Source organism: Callospermophilus lateralis, chromosome 18 (assembly GCF_048772815.1).
Source record: "Callospermophilus lateralis isolate mCalLat2 chromosome 18, mCalLat2.hap1, whole genome shotgun sequence".
In the NCBI taxonomy this organism is placed as follows: Eukaryota; Metazoa; Chordata; class Mammalia; order Rodentia; family Sciuridae; genus Callospermophilus; species Callospermophilus lateralis.
Genome location: NC_135322.1, coordinates 37,509,847 through 37,528,910, shown reverse-complemented (window position 1 = coordinate 37,528,910; position 19,064 = coordinate 37,509,847). Strand labels below are relative to the sequence as shown.

Here is a 19,064-nt window from a genome sequence, read left to right as displayed (position 1 = left end):
CTCTTCATAACACACAATGAAAAGTAAAAATCATTATTAAAAGAAAACTCTTGGGAAAAAATTCTTTATGAAATCACATTTCTTTTTTAACATTAGCAAAATTAACAGAGGTATCAAAACTGTAACACAGAAAGACAAACACTTATTCCCAAGAAATGGATATAAAAACCTACCTCTGTTTTCTTCCTCTCTGTTGACGAGGTTGTTCCTCTTGGGGATATTTAAAAATGTCTTGAAAAATAGGTTCATATTTCTTAAAAATTACAGCAGAAACAGTGAAGTTTCTTTCTAATCTCTCAGTACGTTCTCTGAAATGTGGGGGTAGATTTGCCATGTCTTCCCATTTCTTCATCTTGTTAAAAAATTCAATTAAGCTGATAATAAAGATATGAATGAGGTAATTCCATGACTAACATAAAAAGTGAAGTATATTTATATCAATACAAACAGTTAAAAGTAAACCAAAATTATTGTACTAAATTATATTACATTTAGCTGGGTGTCGTGGAGCATGCCTGTAATCCCAGGCAGGGGGCCGGGGGGGGGGGGGGGGGGGGGCGGGGGATGGCTGAGGAAAAAGGAATCTGGCAATTTAGTGGAGTTAAGCAATTTGGTGAGTCCCTGTCTCAAACAAACAAAAAAACAAAAAGAAAAACAGTGGCTGGGGATGTAGCTCAATGGTAAAGTATCCCTGGGTAAATCCCCTATAACACAAAAAAAAGAAAATAAAAAAATAATATTATATTGTGACAGTAATATAAAGTCACAACTCATGTCTTTGACTAGCTTAATATGATACAGATTGGTTTATTACTCTGATCCTTACACTTGAGATTTTTTGTTTGTTTTTTGGGTTTTTTTTTGGTACTGGGGATTGATCCCAGGGCCTCATGGATACTAGGCATACAGTCTGCCACTGAGTTTCATACCTACACCTTAAAAAAAATTTTTTTTAGTTTGAGCCAGGTACAGTGGTGCACTCCTGTAATCTCAGCAGCTCAGTAGGTTGAGGCAGGAAGACTGTGAATTCAAAGCCAGCCTCAGCAATTTATCAAGACCCTGTCTCTAAGTATAAAAAAGGGCTGGGGATGTGGCTCAATGGTTAAGTGGCCCTAGGTTAAATCCCTGGTGCCAAAAAAACTCTTTCAATTTAGTTTTAAGACAAGATCTTGCTAAATTGCTCAGGCAGGTCTGAAAATTGAGATCCTCTTGACTAACTGGGATTATAGGGTTGTGTCATTGTATCTGGCTACCTGAGGTTTGCCTTTTAAATTATGAAATATTTTTAAAATATAAAAAAATGAACAAGAGTAACATAACTAGCAAATACATACCCAACTTTCAGGATTAACAAATATTACATATTGAATAAATTTTGCCATGCTTACTTCAGATTTCTTTAAGAACTAAAAACACTACATAAATAGTCAAAATTCCCATTTGTACTCCTCATTTTAGTCCAATTCCCCTCCTTAGTCCTTCTTCCTGAAAGATAACCACACTGAAGCTAGTCTGATTCCTACCTAAATATGTGGATCCATAAACTTAAGCACTTTTGCATGTGTTTCATATTTTATATGTAAGGAATCATACATTAAGTAGCATTCTGCAACTTGATTTTCAACTCAATGCTTATGAAATTCATTAATGTTGATACAAACAGATTTAATCCATTCATTTAATTGCTAAAAACATTCCTACTCATGAACACACCATGACTTTTTGCATTCATTCCCTAACCAAGGGAAATTTAGGTTGTTTCTAATGTTTTATAACAAAAATGCTGTAATACCCATGTTTGTTCATGTGTTTAGTAATTTATTTAGGGACCATCCCAAGAAGCAGAGTCAGAGAACATACACCTTTGATTTTACTACCTGTTCCATGTATACACATTAAGACACAAGTCCTGTACATATAGTTATAAACAAAATACCATATGACTAATATTTTATTTGCCTTTTCAATCTGGAGTGTCTCCTAAAGTTCTTAATATCCTTATTTCGATTTCTCCACATTTTACACAATAACTTTCAAAAGTAAATTCTTCCACACAAGTGCCTAATACATATTATGCAAATATTTTCATTAAATTTAATAAAATATAATGAATACTAACTTTGAAGTGGTAAAGGAAAACCATGATCTGGTGTCCAAATTCAGCAATCCACATGCTCAGAGAATAATGGACAGAGAATTATTTTTATCACTATGAATTATAAGTTTTTTTATTAGTTATACTTCAAACTAATATAATTACCTCTGCTCTGAACAGCGCAGGATTCTTGTTAAAGATACATAATTTCCTTCAACAGTCCCTTTGCTTACAGTTGGAACAGATTTTCTGCAAGCCACATATAAGGCACATGCTAACCAGTGAAGATCATTTCCCTGTAAAATAAAGTAGATTTTTAGCTAATGAACTATGTATATTTCAATACAAAAATTCTTATGTTTAAATTGAAAGAGTAGTTTATATGCTTATAGGACATATTATTCTCAAAAAATGGTACTGTCCCACTTGCTCTTCATAAAATGTGACACATTCTTCCATGAGTGGTGGGAGGTCAGTGTTTCCTCACCTTGAACCTGGGCATAGGTCTATGTCCCCTTAAATTGATTAACTGCCTCAACAAATAACACAGGTTGAAGTGATACCACTTAATCTTCCAGAACATGTGCTTGGGAGTCCTAAACCAACACGTGAGAAGTCTGACTACCTTGAGTCACAATGCTGGGGAGAGACCATATGATGTGGTCAGTCATATAGAGAGAGATGCCCAAAGAGCTCTCCAGCTGTGCCAGTCCTTAGCAGCTCAATCCTTAGCTGCTCTGTCAGTGACTCAGGAGGCTGAAGCAGGACAACAAGTTTGTGGCTGCCTAGGCAACTTAAATAACATAAAATTAAAAATAAAAAGGGCTGGGGATGTAGCTTAGTAGTAAAGCACCCTGAATTTAATCCCTAGAAACAAAGGGAAACACAGGAATAAAGCACAGAAAATATAAAAAATCAAAGAGCCAGGCACAGTGGCACATGCCTATAATCCCAGTGACTTGCGAGGCAGAGGCAGGAGGATTGCAAGTTCGAGACAAACTTCTGCAATTTAGTGAGGCCCTAAGATCTTAGCAAGATCTGTCTCAAAATAAAACATAAAAAATGGCTGGGAATATGGCTGAGTGGTTAAGTGACCCTGGGTTCAATTTCTGGTACCAAAAAATAAAAATAAAAAAAAGGTACAATTCTATAACCAGTATTCTGTATTAAATATATCACAGAACTTTATTTTTTCATTGTACATTTACCTGAGATTCCCATCCCATGTTACCTTTCAGCATATCTGACTATAAGCTCCACAAGCGCAGGGAATTTTAGTTTTGTTCACCGATTTATTCCTCGCACCTAGAATATTGTGGCAAGTAGTAATGGGTACTAAAGAAATATTTGGTACATGAACAAATATTCATGCATTTATTAGATGCTCTGGGCCAAGAAGAGATTAAAGTCTCACTGATCAAAAAAAAAATCGAGTAATCAAACATGTTTTCAAAATTAATTTACTAAGCCTGGTGTGGTGGCACATGTCTGTAATCCCAGCTGTGGGGAGATTGAGGCAGAAGGATCTCAAGTTTGAGGCCAGACTGAGCAATTTAGCAAGACCAAGTCTCAAAACAATTTTTTTTTAAAGGGGCTAGGGATGAAGCTCTTTAGGAGACCCCTTGCTTAGCATTTGCAAGGTCCTAGGATCAAGTCCCAGTACCAAAAATAATAACAATTCACTAACATCTGTTGCTAAGGTAACACTAGACTTAACATGACAATCCTTATGAGTTGCAATACCTAAACTGTGTGGTGACAATGCTTGTTCTAAGTTATAGGAATATCTTGAGGGTAAAATTAGAGCTTGTTTGGAGGCATGTATGTCCTTCAAACAAACACAAAAAGTCTTCTAGGAAAGCACCCAGAGAAGTAGCCTCTTCAGCCACATCACCTCAATATACTTAAGTAAACTCTGAAGCAGTATGCATGATGAGCCACACATTACCTTAGTTAACCTTAAAGACAGTTTTGTGGGGTAGGTATAAATATCTCTAGTTTACATATAACAAAATTGAGTTTTCCGGTGGTCAAGTAATTTGTTCAAAGTCACCCAGATCTGTCAGGTTCTAAAGCCATCATTACTGCCTTTTTCTGTAGAAATAGTAATGGGGCGAGGGAATTAGTGATCGCATTGAAATTCTACTAATATTAGATTTTTTTTTTTAAGCAGTCAACAGAAAGACACATACGCAAAAGCAGCATGTCACAGTTAAATCATACCTTGGTAGCAGGCCTTCGTATCTGGAGCCTATCTGCCCTACTCTTTCCACAAGCTACAAGTAAAACTACTCGAGAAAAATCGAACGGCCTCACGTTTGAATGCCACACACACAGGCAAACAGCCGACAAACAATCCGGACTTCCGTGTCACTTCCCATTGGCCCATGAAGGGGAGGCGCCTACAGAGTTGACAGCCACTGGCTAGGAGGGCTATTTTTCTCATCTGCAAGCCTCTTCTGAAGAAAGGGACAAAACACGTCCGTATCACGGCGACAACCACCCAGATCCTCCTCGAGGTAGTCGCCGTCCTGATTCCTAACAACAACTGGGGGCGTCGGTCTAGGTCCGGGCCGGCAGAAAGCGCATTTCATTTGGCCGAGGGAAGAGTTGCCTTAATTGGTTTACACGTCCATAAACACAGCCCGAAACTTAACGACGCCTTTACTCAAAAGTCTGCAACACCTGGGCAGAGGTAATCAGGTAGAGCCGAAATTGAAAACAAATGGAGGGGAAGCCTCGAGACCCGAGCACTCCGATCTGGCCCATCGCTGCGCTAGCAAGCACGAGTCTCGCCCACTCTTCCCACGGTCTGGACAACGACACCTGTTCGTTCCACCACCTTGGTGGGTGGGGGGTTAGATGATTACACAGACCACCACCACCACCACCACCACCCCCCTTTTTTTTTTTGTAATCGTGACCCTAGCGCATCTCAACCTGGTTGTGCAATTTCGGCGACAAAGGTGTACCCCATCCTAAACACAAGAGCGGCGAGAAAGAGTTCACCTCCAGAGCCAGCGAGAGCCCTTTAAACGCCGGTTTGCAGTACTACGGTGCGCAAAGAGGAACACTCGCTCTCCGGGGGCCGCAGACCCGGGCGCCCCGAGACCCGGGGTCGGCCGGGGGTCCCTGCCGGGCGCCCGACACCCACTGGGAAGGCAACCCATCCCCGCGGCGGGGCGCGCCGACTAGGCCCAGGAAGCCCCTCGCCTCCTCCCCCGAGCGTACCTCCAGAGTGTAGCTCTCGCTCATGCTCCGGTAGCTGTCCCAGGCCTCGGCCCGCGCCGCCTCATCCATGTTGAGGCGGCTACACAGCTCGTCGAACCGCTGCTGGATCTGAGGGGTTGGCGACCCAGCCGGCTGCGCGGCGTCCTCTGCCTCACCGTCGTCCTCCTCCTCTTCATCAGAGCCTGCAGCAACTGGAGGAGGAGGAGGGGGCGGCGGCGACTGGTCGCCACCGGACGGCATAGCGCACCCCTGTACAGCTGGCCCTCAGGTGAAGTGAGGGCCAGGGCCCGTAGCCATTCAAACAGCAAAGCGCCCGCCCGTCAGTCGCCCGTACCGCGACTGCGTCGCCGCCACCGGCGCTTGACCTCTTGAAGGCACCCGTAGTATTGAGCACGGCCCGCTGGGAAATGTAGTCCAAACCGGAAGCTCACGGGGCTCAAAAACCTTGAAGAAAAAATCAGCTGTGTTGTTTTATTGGGGATGAAATACATGCTACTTTTTCGTATATTAAGTATATTCCCATCGTGAGACCATTCAGAAGGCTGTTCTGAAGATAAAAAGTACAAGAAACATTGACAGGAGAAGATTCAGTATCCAAATACTTCCTTATCATCTAGATGTCCTTGTCCAAAATGTAACAGGAAGAGTTTATCACCTAAATTCAAACCTCAGCCTTGCTTGTAATTTCTATTTCTTTCCTATGTTTTAGTGTTATGGGAGCCTTTCAAGTAATTATTTGATTTTTTAAAATGCAGTAATTCTCCATTCTCTCCCCAACATGACAAATTTACATTCACTATGACTTATGTGTACTATCCTCAACCACCCAATTGGTCTAACTTTATTTCCTTTTAATTTTTATTATTTTATTTTCTATTTTTACATTCCTAGTGGACTTAAGTCACTTTATTTCCAATCTTGTTTTTTCCACTTAAAGTTTTTAAATTGCCAGTCCTCTTTATTATTAGGTATAGTATAAAGCACTTTCATGGAGAACAGCTGAAAGGCATTGCTGTTTTGCTATTTTTGTTAAGTATAAACTGAGGGAAAGAAGTACTGGGACAAAAGGGTGGGGTATGGAAGCTATAAAGGCAGGAAGGAGAAGAACAGAAATCAGCAAATAGGGAGGTGGAAATATGAAACATGTTATCTCAGGAACAATTTTGACACAATGAACCTTTAGTAAAATTAGTAGCAGTTTTGGAGTTGGATTTGCACAGACATATAAAATGTATCAGGTCTTCCACCTAGCTGACACATGTTCATTTTCTTTCTCTCTCTTTCTCCCTCTCCCCCTCCACTAGGTTTTAAATTCATCCACCATACCACAGTATTCCAGAAGCCCAGGTCACATGAGAAAGCCTGTTATCAAAGATAAACCAAGCTATACATTAGTTAAAGCACGAAAACAGATTTTACTCAGTAGCTGCTGACAGTAAGGGGAAAGAGCTGAGTTCCACTCCAATTGGTACAAAGATGACCAAGTATTTAAAAGGGAGGAGAAAGGAGTAGAGAGGGGGAGAGAACAGAACTCAAGTGAAAATTGACAAGGGGCTGGTGGTATTAATGCCATTAGGCCAGCTGGGTCTGCTAGCTGTTAATTATGAAAATCAGGATGCTATCCTCCCCCAGAGACTAGAAGAAGGCCTTAGCCTTCCTGATGATTACAGGGGCTTTCAGGTCCTTAAGAACTCCTGTGTTATAAAAGGTTCACATACATCCCAAAGAGGAAGAATTAACAGTTTTAAGTCCTTTGTAGTAAATATATCAAGAAAGGGAAGCCAGAGACCTAAGTTTAAGTTTTGATTGGAATAAAAAGTAAATTTTCCTAGCATTGCTGAGCTTTCTGCAGCAGATATTTAATGGGGATTGAAAGGGGGCATCTTTCTAGGGATTTAGCCTTAAGGTGCTAGAAGCCAGGCCAGAGTTTGGTGGTCTCTAAGTACCAAATTTTGACAGGAGTCTTTATGTGTCAAGAATTCTGCATTTCTCACCAGGTGGCAAGGACTCAAGCCCTGGGCCTTCAGGCCCAGCTATGTTGAATGGGCAAGTTTGGAAGTAGATGCTCTAGGCTTCCAGTCAGGCCATCCCACTGATACTGTATATAGAGCAGAGATGAAACATCCCACTGAGGCCTATCCAAATTCTGGCAACAAAATTTGTGGGCAAAAGAAACAATTATGTTAACAGAGTCTTGGGTTCCAAAAAATTAGGTCCAGCTGCTCACCCCCAAAAAAACAAATAGAAAAGGCAATGGTAAAAAGCAGGAAAAGTGCTCTAATCCATATGGTCATATTGTCATCAAGCAGCTCAGCCTTGTCTTCAGGGTGCTGACAAGAGCTTTAGGTTTAAATAGAAGAACTTGGGCAGAAGCTAAGGGGTATGCCCAGTTAAGCAGTTTTGGTCAAACTGTGATCTAATTGATCATTACCTTGATTCTGGTTCTATGAGGTAGCTCCAGAAAAGTCCTTATCACTTGAGGAGGCAATTTCCATTTGATGCTCAGGATGTTTATCTATCCGAGTTGTGATCTTGAAAGGATCCCATGAGGGTTCCTGCTTAGAGAGGGACAGTCTCATCATGGGGTGATCTGCCTGCAAGACTCTGCAGGCACTACTTTGGTGTGTGGAATAGGAGGTTGAAAAGTCTCTAAAAATATCTTGACTTAGTCTTGAAGGGGGAAAAGAGAGAGAGACAGTTTAGGTAAATTGGGACTAATAAGCCTGTATTGCCAGTTTTTAGATGAATGCTCCCGTTTTAGCTTTTTTTGCGGCTGTGACTAAATGATGCAACCAGCACAATTGTAGAGGAGGGAGAGTTATTTATAGGGCTCACAGTTTCAGAGGTCTTCGTCCATAGGAGACTGGCTCCATTCCTCAGGGGTCAAGGTGAGGCTGAACATCATGGCGGGAGAGTGTGGCAGAAGGACGCAGCTCACATCATGGTGATCAAGAAGCAGAGAAAGACTTCACTTGCCAAATGCAAACATACCCCATTGTCACGACCCCAGTTAATGAGTTCTTTCAGAAGCATCCCACCTGTCTCCAGTTACCACTCAATCAATTCAGTCAGAGATCAATCCACTGATTAGGTTAATGCTATAACCCAGTCACTTCTCCAAACCTTCTTGCATTGTGTTATGTTTGAGATTTTGGGGGATATCTCACATTCAAACCATAACATTCCATGCATAGACCCCCGAAGCTCACATTCATCTAACAATGCAAAATACATTTAGTCCCTTCCCCAGAGTCTCCACAGTCTCAACAGTTCTGAGATTGCTCAAAGTTCAAGTCCAAAGTCTTCTCTGAGGCTCAAGGTAATCTCACCTTGAACTCCTGTAAAATTAAAAGTAATTTACAAATATCCTATATTTCAAGGTACAGAGTAAACATTTTCATTTATAAAAATATGGACCTAGAAAGAAGGAATAGGACCAAAGTAAGACTGAAATCCAGCTGGGCAAAGAAGTCCTGTAACTCCATGTCCAGTATCTGGAGCATATGGCATTGTGATGTTCTCTCCAAAGAGCTTGTGTAGATCCACCCCTGTGGCCTTGATGGTTGCAGCACAAGTGGCCTTTCTGTGGATTTGTCTCTGCTCAATTCCTGCAGCTTTCCTAGGACAATGTTCCACAGTACAGGCATTTCTTAACCTTGGGTGTCTCCACTGCAGTTTAGGTTTCCTCCTCAAATCTCTACACCTTACCTTCCCAGGGAGTGCCCGAAGGGGATTCCGATCCTGCTGCACTTTGCCTGGCCTCCTAGGACTTCCTTTAAAATCTTGGTGGAAGCCTCCATGAAACCCTTACTCCAGCATCCTACATTCCTGCAGAGTCAGCACCACATGGTTGATGCCAAGGTCTACTGCCATCTTGAGTAGCCAAGCCTCCAGAGACACTGGCTGTAGCAGCCTCTGAGTGTCTGGGTGGCTGAACATGTCGAAAAAACTTAATAGGCCCCCTTGTGCAAGAAGAGTACCCCAGGGGCTGGGGTTGTGGCTCAGTAATAGAGCTCTCGCCGAGCATGTGCAATGCCCTGGGTTCGATCCTCAGCACCACATAAAATAAAAATAAATAAAATAAAGCTATTATGTCCAACTACAACTAAAAAATAAATATTAAAAAAAGAAGGGTACCCCACTGGTCTCTGCTCAAGAAAATTTCACTTTTACTCCTTTAAACCAGAGATGGATGTGGTCTTGCCAGTTCTGGAGATGCCCTCAAATCATTTTTCTTATTGTCTCTGGACAAAGTCTAGCATTTTTTTGTGGCAGTAATGTCTTTAACAACTGAAACTTCCTTAGCCCCAGTTTTATTCCAGCCTTTCAAGTTTTTTGAATATTTCTGCTCTGTTTTCTGCTCTCGATTTTCACAATAAATTTGGCTAAAAGCTGTCAGCAAGCTTTGTGCAGTGGCAGTATCATAGCCAATGAGGTTTCTCTGAGGTGAAATTATTGCTAATTGAAAAAAAAAACAAAAACAAAAACTACCAGCAATACCCATGCCAATTCCTGAATGCTATGTTGCCTAGACATTTCTTCCCCCAGATTAAGAAGTCAATCACTTTTAAAAATCAGCCTCACAGAAAGTCTCAGGACATGGGCAAAATGCAGACAACTTCTCAGCCAGAACATAACACCAACAGCCTCTACCCCAAATTCCAAGAGTCCTCCTTTTCTGAACCCTCTTGAACCCTGTCTTCACTGACCACGGTTCTATTGCCATTCAGATCTTCTGAGCTCCCACCAGAGTCAGCCATTAATCTCCACTTACAAACAATCTAAAGCATTTCCAGCTTGCACTGCTACATATCTCAAAATTCCTCCCGTCAATACAAAATGCTCAAAAAGCTTCTGAATCACGTGGTCAGGGTTAATCACAGAAATGACCCCACTCCTGGTACCAATTTCTGTTTTAGTCAGCTTTTTCGCGGCTATGACTAAATGACTCAACCAGCACAACTGTAGAGGAGGAATAGTTTATTTGAGGGCTCATTGTTTCAGAGGTCTAAGTCCATGGACAGCTGACTCCATTCCTTGGGGCTCAAGGTGAGGCAGGATATCATGGTGGAAGAGTATGGCAGACAGAAGCAACTTACATGGTGATCAGGAAGGAAAGAGAGAAGGAGGAGGGGAAAGAGAGAGAGAGACTCCAAGTGTCAGATACAAATATATACCCCATAGCTATGCCCCCAACCAACGAATCACTTCCTCCAGCCACACCTCGCCTGCTTCTAGTTTCCACTCAGTTAATTCAATCAGAGATCAATCCACTGATTTAGTTAAGGCTATAACCCAGTCATTTCTCCTCCAAAACTTGCATTGTTTTACACATGAGCTTTTAAGGGATACTTCACATCCAAACCATAACAGTTCCTTACACGATTAAAATGCTGTACAAATACAAGAGTGGGAAGTTATATTCCATGTATATATAATATGTCAAAATACATTCTACTGTCATGTATAACTAAAAAAAAACAAATAAAAATTGTTTTAAAAAATGATTAACATGCCAATGTGTAGAGCTGAGCTAGTGTCAAAGTTTAAGGTGATAAAGCAGATGTGCAAAATGAAGATATGCAAAATAATGCCAAAACTTATCCTGCTTTTAGTTAGCTATTGGGCATCTGCAGGCTGATTAGTTACTACTTTTAGCAAAGACTGTAAGTCTCTGTTATAATTATTTTAATTTGAAGTCACTGAGTAATAGGGTGGCTGTTATGAAGCAATAAATAATGAGAACACTAAGTGGAGAACATGTATGTATTGATTATCATAAAATAAAAATCATTTAATGACTATTTTTCTTGGTAATTTTTTTTACACTTCCTCTAATCTCACTAATAGCTTCCATTGTTTTTAACTTTAAAAAGCTAAAATAACAGGGCTGGGGTGTGGCGCAGTGGTTGAGCACTTGCCTAGCATGTGGGAAGCCCTGGGTTTGATCGTCAGCACCACATAAAAAAAATAATGGTGATCAGATGATATTGTGTCCAACTAAAAAATAAATATTAAAAAGCTAAAATTATAAATGATATTAACATTTCTTCTAAGAAAAGAGGTAGGTACATTTTAAGTCATAGTCACTTTTTTAATATTTATTTTTGAATTTTAGGTGGACACAATATCTTTATTTTATTTTTATGTGGTGCTGAGGATAGAACGAAGTGCCTCACACATGCCAGGCAAGCACCCTACCACATAAGCCACATCCCAGCCCCCATAGTCACTTTTGATTATGGAGGTTAATTGACCTGGACGTAATTTTTAAGCAAGTTATTCAAAATTGACTTAGACTCCTAGAGCATATTTACCAAACACTTCTTTCCTGTATATTATCCTCCTCCTCCTCCCAGAAACTGAACTGGCTACCTTGTAACACAATCTTGTCTTTCCCTGCTTAACTGTTTCACTGCTGTTTGAGCCACAAAAATGCACCTTACTCTACCTGCAGGTGTCCTCCTTTCTACCTTTTCATCCTCAGTGAAAATTGTTCTTCTACACTTTCCTTACTTTTTTTTTTTTTAAAAAAATTTGTTTGTAGTTGTAGATGAACAGAATGTCTTTACCTTATTTGTTTTACTTTATTTATTTTTTATGTGGTGCTGAGGATCGAACCCAGTGCCTTGCACGTTAGGCAAGCGCCCTGCTGCTGAGCTACAGCCCCAGCGCACCTTTTTTGTTTTTTGGATGGTCCTGGGGTTTGAATCCAGGGATCCTGCACCTGCTAAGCTAGTGCTGTACCACTGGGCTGCATCCCCCTCCCCACCTCTTTGTTCCTTCTTTCCATCAGTCACTTACCATCCTAATTGTCTCGCAGGCATCCCAGTTGAATATTTCTCATGACACTTATTAAGTCCATAATGAAAAATTTACATGTTGGACCATCTGCTTCATGTCTGTTGTCCTTTCTATGTGGTAAGTGCAACATCTGTGCTATTTAGTTCTGTGCTGTAACCTCAGTGCCTAAAATGATGACAGGCATACAGTTGACTCTTCACAAAATCTGTTGAGTGAATGATCATGATAATTGAGATAGATCTTACTGGAGCCTTGGGCTTTATGGATATAAAGTCCTTTTTCATGTTGTGATCTGATAGCCCAATAGAATGTCAAAGAATATAAATGATAGTCATCTAAGAATAAAACTCTCCTTTACATTATCCCACCTTTAAAAATATGGCTAAACTAGAGAATAGAGATGTAGGTCAGTAGTTAAGTACTCACCCACCATTGATTCTCAGCACTGAAAAAATAAAAAATAAAGGGAAGGTGGAGGAGAAGGAGGAGGAGGAGAGAGAGATTGAGAAATGGAAAGAAAGAAGCTTAACTGTGATATTTTCATACAACAAAACACAGTTGTCTTCAAACCTCTTAGTCATATCTCCCTAAAAGAATTACCTCCTGGCATATATTAAAGTTGACAGATAAATTTTTCATTAAAATTTGATTAGAGCTAGGAATGGTGATACATGCTTGTAATCCTAGAAGCTCAGGAGGCTGAGATAGGAGGATCTCAAGTTCAAAGCCAACCTCAGCAATTTAGCAAGGCCCTAAGCAAATCAGTGAGACGCTGTCTCTAAATAAAATACAAAAAGGGCTGGTGATGTGGTTCAGTGGTTAAGTGTCCCTGAGTTCAATCCCTGGTACCAAAAAAAAAAAAAAAAAAGTTTGATTAGAACTGGGCACAGTGGTGCACACCTGTAATCTTAGCAACTCAGGAGACAGAGGCAGGAAGATTGCAAATTAAAGGCCATCCTCACCAACTTAGTGAGGCCCTGTCTCAAAAAAAAAAAAAAAAAAAAAGTGAGAGTGGGGCTGAATATGTGGCTCAGTGGGTTCAATAAAGCAAGCAAGCAAACAAAAAAGTTTGATTAGGTACTAAGAATATAATATCCATCCAGAATCATAACTATAAACCTTTAACAACAAAACTATTATTAAACTTTAAACATATCCAATGGACTTTAAATACCATAGTAATTTGATACTATCATCCATGATAAAAATAAATGAACATCCTGCCAGAACATGCATACAGTATACATGACCAGTAGTAGTCAGTCAGTAGTTGTCTTGATTATAGCCATTGCTAAGTACTGCAGAACTATATGGGGCTCAGTATTAAGCACAGTTTCAGGCATTTACAAGATAATCTTGGAAAAATATCCCCTACAGACCAGAGGGGACTGATATGCTATAGACTGAGTGAATTAAACAGGAACTTCCATCCCCACCCCTGCACACACACAATTCTGGAGACTGGGAAAACCAAGATCAGGATGCTGGCTTGATTTGGTTTCTGGTGAGGTCTCTTGTCTCACCTTCTCACTCAGAATATGTGATTCACTTCATTATTCATTTAAAAAATTTTTTTTATATATTTGTTTTTAAATTTTAGTTGGACACAGTACCTTTGTTTTATTTGTTTATTTTTATGTGGTGCTGAGGATAGAACCCAGGGCCTTGCACGTGGTAGGCAAGCGCTCTACCACTGAGCCACAACCCCAGCCCCACTTCATTATTTATAAATTGAAATTTTATGTCATTCTTTTTTCTCCATTAACTCATTATCTTATTATCCCATCAAGCTTTATTCTTTTTTTTTTTTAAAGAGAGAGAGAGAGAGAAAATTTTAATATTTATTTTTTAGTTTTCGGCGGACACAACATCTTTGTTTGTATGTGGTGCTGAGGATCGAACCCGGGCTGCACGCATGCCAGGCGAGCGCGCTACCGCTTGAGCCACATCCCCAGCCCAAGCTTTATTCTTATATTTTGTGCTTGAAACTCCCTTATTAATTTCCCTTTAGCAAAAATGTACATTCAGATTCATTTTTTCAAGTTCCTACTTATTTATAATGTCATGAGGTATAATTTTTTTTTTAATTTAAATATATATATTTTTAGTTGTACACAATACCTTTATTTTGTTTATTTGTTTTTATTTGGTGCTGAGGATCGAACCCAGGGCCTCGCATGTGCTAGGTGAGCACTCTACCACTGAGCCACAACCCCAGCCCCATGAGGTATAATTTACAGGCAAAAAAGTTCATCTTTTTAGGGTTATAGTTTTATTTATTTTTATAAATACAGTCATGTAACAAACATCACAATCAAGATGTTGAACATTTTCATCATCCGGAAAGTTTCCTAGTGTTGTGTACTAAACCCTTTCTCTTCAAATATCCCCTAGCAACCACTGATCAGTTTTTCATCCAAATAGTTTTGTCTCTTTTACAAAATGTAATGTAGATGTAGATGCGTACAATAGATTTGTAGCCTTTGAGTCAGTCTTCTTTCAACTTCGCATGCTGCCTTTGAGATTGATCCAAGCTGGTACATGTATCAGTGGATCTGTTCTTTGTTACTGTAAGTAGTATTCCATTATATGACTGTGCCATTGTTTATCTACTTGCCAGTTGAAGACAGTGTGCTTGATTCCAGTTTTGGATGAATGAGTAAGGGCTGCTATAACAGTTCCATGTGTTTTTGTGTGAATATAAGCTTTCATAACTCTTTGAGTAAATACCCATGGACTGAATGTTTGTCATTCCCCCTCATCCGGCCATCATTATAATTTATGTGTTGAAGTCCTAGCCCTCAATGTGATTTGGAGATAGTACTTTTAGGAGTACTATCAGAAAAAAAAAAATTCAGCAGTTTCTTACAAAGTTTAGCATACTTGTACCATATAACATAGCAGTACCACTATGTTTTAGTCTTATAGGTTTTCAAAAACAAAGACACTGTAGGGGCCCCCACATGGTTTCTCCTTACACATGGTTTCAATTACTCAAGCTCAATCACAGTCCAAAAATATTGGGGAAATTCCAGAAATAAGCAAGTCATGTTTCATGACATTGTATGTCATCCTGAGTAGAATGATATCTCATACTGTCCTGCCTGTCAGGGCATCCATACAGTATATACTACTAGTAGAAGTTGGTCAGAAGTTGTTTTGGTCACATCCATTACTACAGTACTGCGGAGCTCAATGGGGCTCAGTATTAAGCACAGTTTCAGGCATTCATGAAAGAATCTTGGAAAAATATCCCCCATGAACCAGAGGGGACACATATATCATAGACTGTGACTTAGTGAGACCCCGTCTCTAAATAAAATATAGAAAGGGCTGGGGATGTGGCTCAGTGGTTAAGTGCCCCTGGGTTTAATCCCTGATTAAAAAAAAAAAAAGGAGCAATGATGAACTTAATGTTGGCAGTAAGTACAGTGGCAAATCACTCCTCAGGGGACAGAGTTTGAACAATGAAAGAAAAACAATTTTATGCCTATCAGGCCTGAAGATTTCTATAATTGGAGATTTCTTGAAATATTAGAATTTTACTCATTTTACTCATATTAAACCTTAAATTTTTGAGGTTAAAAAAAAATAGGCCATGAGCCTTGAGTAGAGGTCTGAACATTAATAACTGAGTTTAAGAAGCTTGGTTCTTGGGGTCTGATTATCATTGATGTAGTCCATTTTCTCTTGCTATAACAAAATAGCTGAGTCCAAATAATTTATAAAGAAAGAATAGGAGTTTGTTTGGCTCACAGTGTTAGAGGGTAGGAAGTCCAAGCATGTGGCACAGGCATCTGCTATGTCTCTGGTGAGGGACTTCTTGCTGCATCACCATTAAGGGAAATGTGGTGGCAACAGAGAAAACGTGCATTTCAGGAATCTGTTCCTCATCTTATAAATCCACTAATGCCATAATGGGGAAACCATCTTCAGGACCTCACCTAATCCTACTTACTTCCTTAGGATCCCACCTCCAAATATGGTTAACATATGAATTTGGAGGTTGAGTTTCCAATACATGAACATTAGGGGACACATTCAAAATATGGTAGTTTGCTGGGTGCATTGGTACACACCATCATCCAAATTCTTGGGAGGTCGAAACAGGAAAATTGCAAGTTCAAGGTCAGCCACAGCAATTTAGCAAGACCCTGTCTCAAAATTAAAAAATGAAAGGGCTGGGGAAGTGGCTCAGTGGTAAAGTGCCCATGGTTTCAATCCTCAGAAACCAAAAACGAAGAAAGAAAAATAGCATCCATTCATTCATTTATGCAGTGAGCCTGCCTAGGGGTTCCAGGCCAGGTTGGGCAATTTAGCAAGACTGCCTCAAAATGAAATAATTTTAAAAAGTGCTGGGGGTATAGCTCAGTGGTAGAGTGCTTGCTTAGAAAGCAAGAGGCCTTGGGTTCAATCCCCAGTAGCATAAAAATTTTTTTTTCAATTCAATCAACGTATGTTAGTAAATGTCTGGTGCATTTTGAGTACTTTGCCATACAATAATAAATGAGAAAAGCACAGTTCTTGCTCCCATAGAGCTTGTTATTCAATGAGGAAACAGACCTAGAACAAGAATAGGTAAGTATGAATATATTATAAAAGAGAAATCTGGAGAGCATCACAGAAGACCTGAACTGTACATGCATGCTGACAGAGAAAGAGAGCAAGGAACAAGGAGCAGGGGTGGGCTGAAGGTGACTGGTGTTTGGGGGAGACTAAGGCTTCTCTTTCTTCTCCTTATTTTTCCCTGAGGATAAATCTGAAAGTCTTAGGTAAAGCAAGGGGGGGGAAAATTCATTTTAGGTTGAGAAAAAAGCTATGCAAGCCCCTCAATCAGAAAAAGAACAGGTGTTCCAAGGAGTTGAAGAAATGTGAATGTGATATAAGTGCAAAAAAAGAGAGGTGGGGGGATGACACAATGTATGGACAGAGGTGAAGTCAGAGGCCTGGTGAAGATGTTGGACTTGGTTCTAAAGGTGATCAGAAGCCACTTATGGTTTTAAGTTAAGGAAGCTAGTCACATTCCTTGCTCCCCAGCACTGAGAACAGTGTGTGGCACTGTTAGGTGTTTGGCAGACCTAAACCTAGTCTCACTTCTGGGCCATGGCTGAATGCTGTGAGATCCAGTGTTCCTGAGGCAAAATCTACCATGCCAGTACGACTGGTTTCCTCAACCTTTGTTTCTGTCCAGGTTACCTCAGCCAGAATGAAATCTCTTTTCCTCACTGTCACCCATCCTTTCACTATTCCTTTGGGGACACCCAGCTCATTTCCCTATATACAACAGGCTTCAAGTATAACTGTTATACTTTCTTGATAGATTGAAATTTTTATCATAAAACATTTATTTCTAGTAACTTTTTGGCTTAATGTATATTTATCTGATATTAGAATAGCCACTCCAGTTTTTAAACATGGTTCGTAATGATATACAAAACAGAATAAAAAAACATTCAGCAAATTTTGTTGCCAAGCTCTCACCTCTACTTGTTCCTCCTTATCATTTTTCCTCCGGTTTAAGACCAAAAATTTGAGTCATCTTTGATTCCTTTCTTTTATATCCTACATGCATTCCAACTGTAATTTGTCATCTCAGTCTTCAAACTATTCAAAATATGGCCATCTTTCACCTTCCTCTCTTATCAATTATCCAATTCCACCTATCTGGTCTCCCTGCACTTAGTTTCTTGTCAACATACAAGTTGTGGTTAAATTTATGTGTCAACTTGGCTGAGCCATAGATCCCAGATATTTAATCAAACATTAATGTTTCTGTGAGAGTGTTTTAGATCAGGTTTACAAAACCAGAGGAATCTGAGTAAAGAAGATTGCTCTCCAAAATGTGAGTAAGCTTATCCAATCATCTTAAGGCCTGAGTAGAACAAAAGGCTGAGCTGGAGAGGATGTGACAAGATCTAGAGTTTTGTTTGGTTGTTTGCACTAGCTATTGTATTAACACAGGAGGAATAACTTATGTTCAGTGCTGATGGAAATGTCTCAGAAAAGTCAGGTACAGTGGCACATGCCTATAATTCCAGTGACTTAGGAAGCTGAGGCAGGAGGATCTCACATTTTAGTATGTTTTCATTTATCTCATTTTCTAATTTCTCTGAGATTCTTCTTTGAACCATTATTTAGGAGTATGTTTTTTTAAATTTCCACATATTCATGAATTTCAAAGCTTAGAACTGGAAGCTGGAATACTTGGAAAACTTTTCCAAATCTGATGCTTGCTTTATAGCCTACCATAATGGCCTATCCTAGAGAATGTGCAATGTGTGCTTTATAAGAATCTTATTCCGCAGTGTTGTGTTCAATAGATAGATCATATAGGTGTAAGTGATTTATAGTGTTGTTCAAATATTGTTTTCTTTGCCTTGTTGCTCTATGCTTTGTGGAAAGTAGGATACTAAAGCCTGCAACTATTCCTGTTTCATTGTAGATTTCTTTCAATTGAGTTGATTTTTGCTTCAGGTGTTTTGCATTTCTGTTGTTAGGTGTCTACATGCTTATAGTTGTTATATGTTCCTTCATGATAGATTGACCCTTTTATTATAAAATGTTTATTTTAGTAACTTTTTTTTATACAAGGTATTGAACCCAGTGGCACTTAACCACTGAGCAATATCCCCAGCCCTTTTTCATATTTTATTTAGAAACAAAGTCTCACTGGGTTGCTTAGTGCCTCAATAAATTGCTGTGACTGGCTTTGAACTCTCCAACTTCTTGCCTCAGTCTCTTGAACCACTGGGATTACAGGCGTGTGCCACCACCATGCAGCAACTATTTGATTTAAAGTACGTCTGATATTTAGTGTAGCCACTCCAGACTCCAATATTTATTTATTTATTTATATTTTTGGTACTGGGGACTGAACCCAGAGGTGCTCAACCAATAAGCTATATCCCCAGCCCTTTCTTTCTTTAGATTATGA

The 19,064-nt window shown here is 39.7% G+C and overlaps 1 protein-coding gene and 1 pseudogene across 2 annotated transcripts in view; one reads left to right on the top strand and one right to left on the bottom strand.

Moving 5' to 3' along the window:
- Positions 1-5,666, bottom strand: part of Rbl2 (RB transcriptional corepressor like 2) — a 52,930-nt gene extending 47,264 nt beyond the window's left edge. The window contains exons 1-3 of one of the 2 annotated variants that reach the window (XM_076837411.2): positions 5,327-5,666; positions 2,261-2,391; positions 174-374 (exon numbers count right to left, since the gene is read on the bottom strand). In XM_076837411.2, coding sequence (XP_076693526.2) covers positions 174-374; positions 2,261-2,391; positions 5,327-5,566 — 572 coding nt within the window. In that variant the 5' untranslated portion in view covers positions 5,567-5,666. Of the gene's footprint in view, positions 1-173; positions 375-2,260; positions 2,392-5,326 lie in introns of those variants that run through there. The other variant, XM_076837412.2, reaches the window with a different exon arrangement.
- A 4,061-nt stretch (positions 5,667-9,727) lies between these two features.
- On the top strand, positions 9,728-9,858 carry LOC143384611 (U4 spliceosomal RNA; annotated as a pseudogene).
- Positions 9,859-19,064: the final 9,206 nt, after the last annotated feature.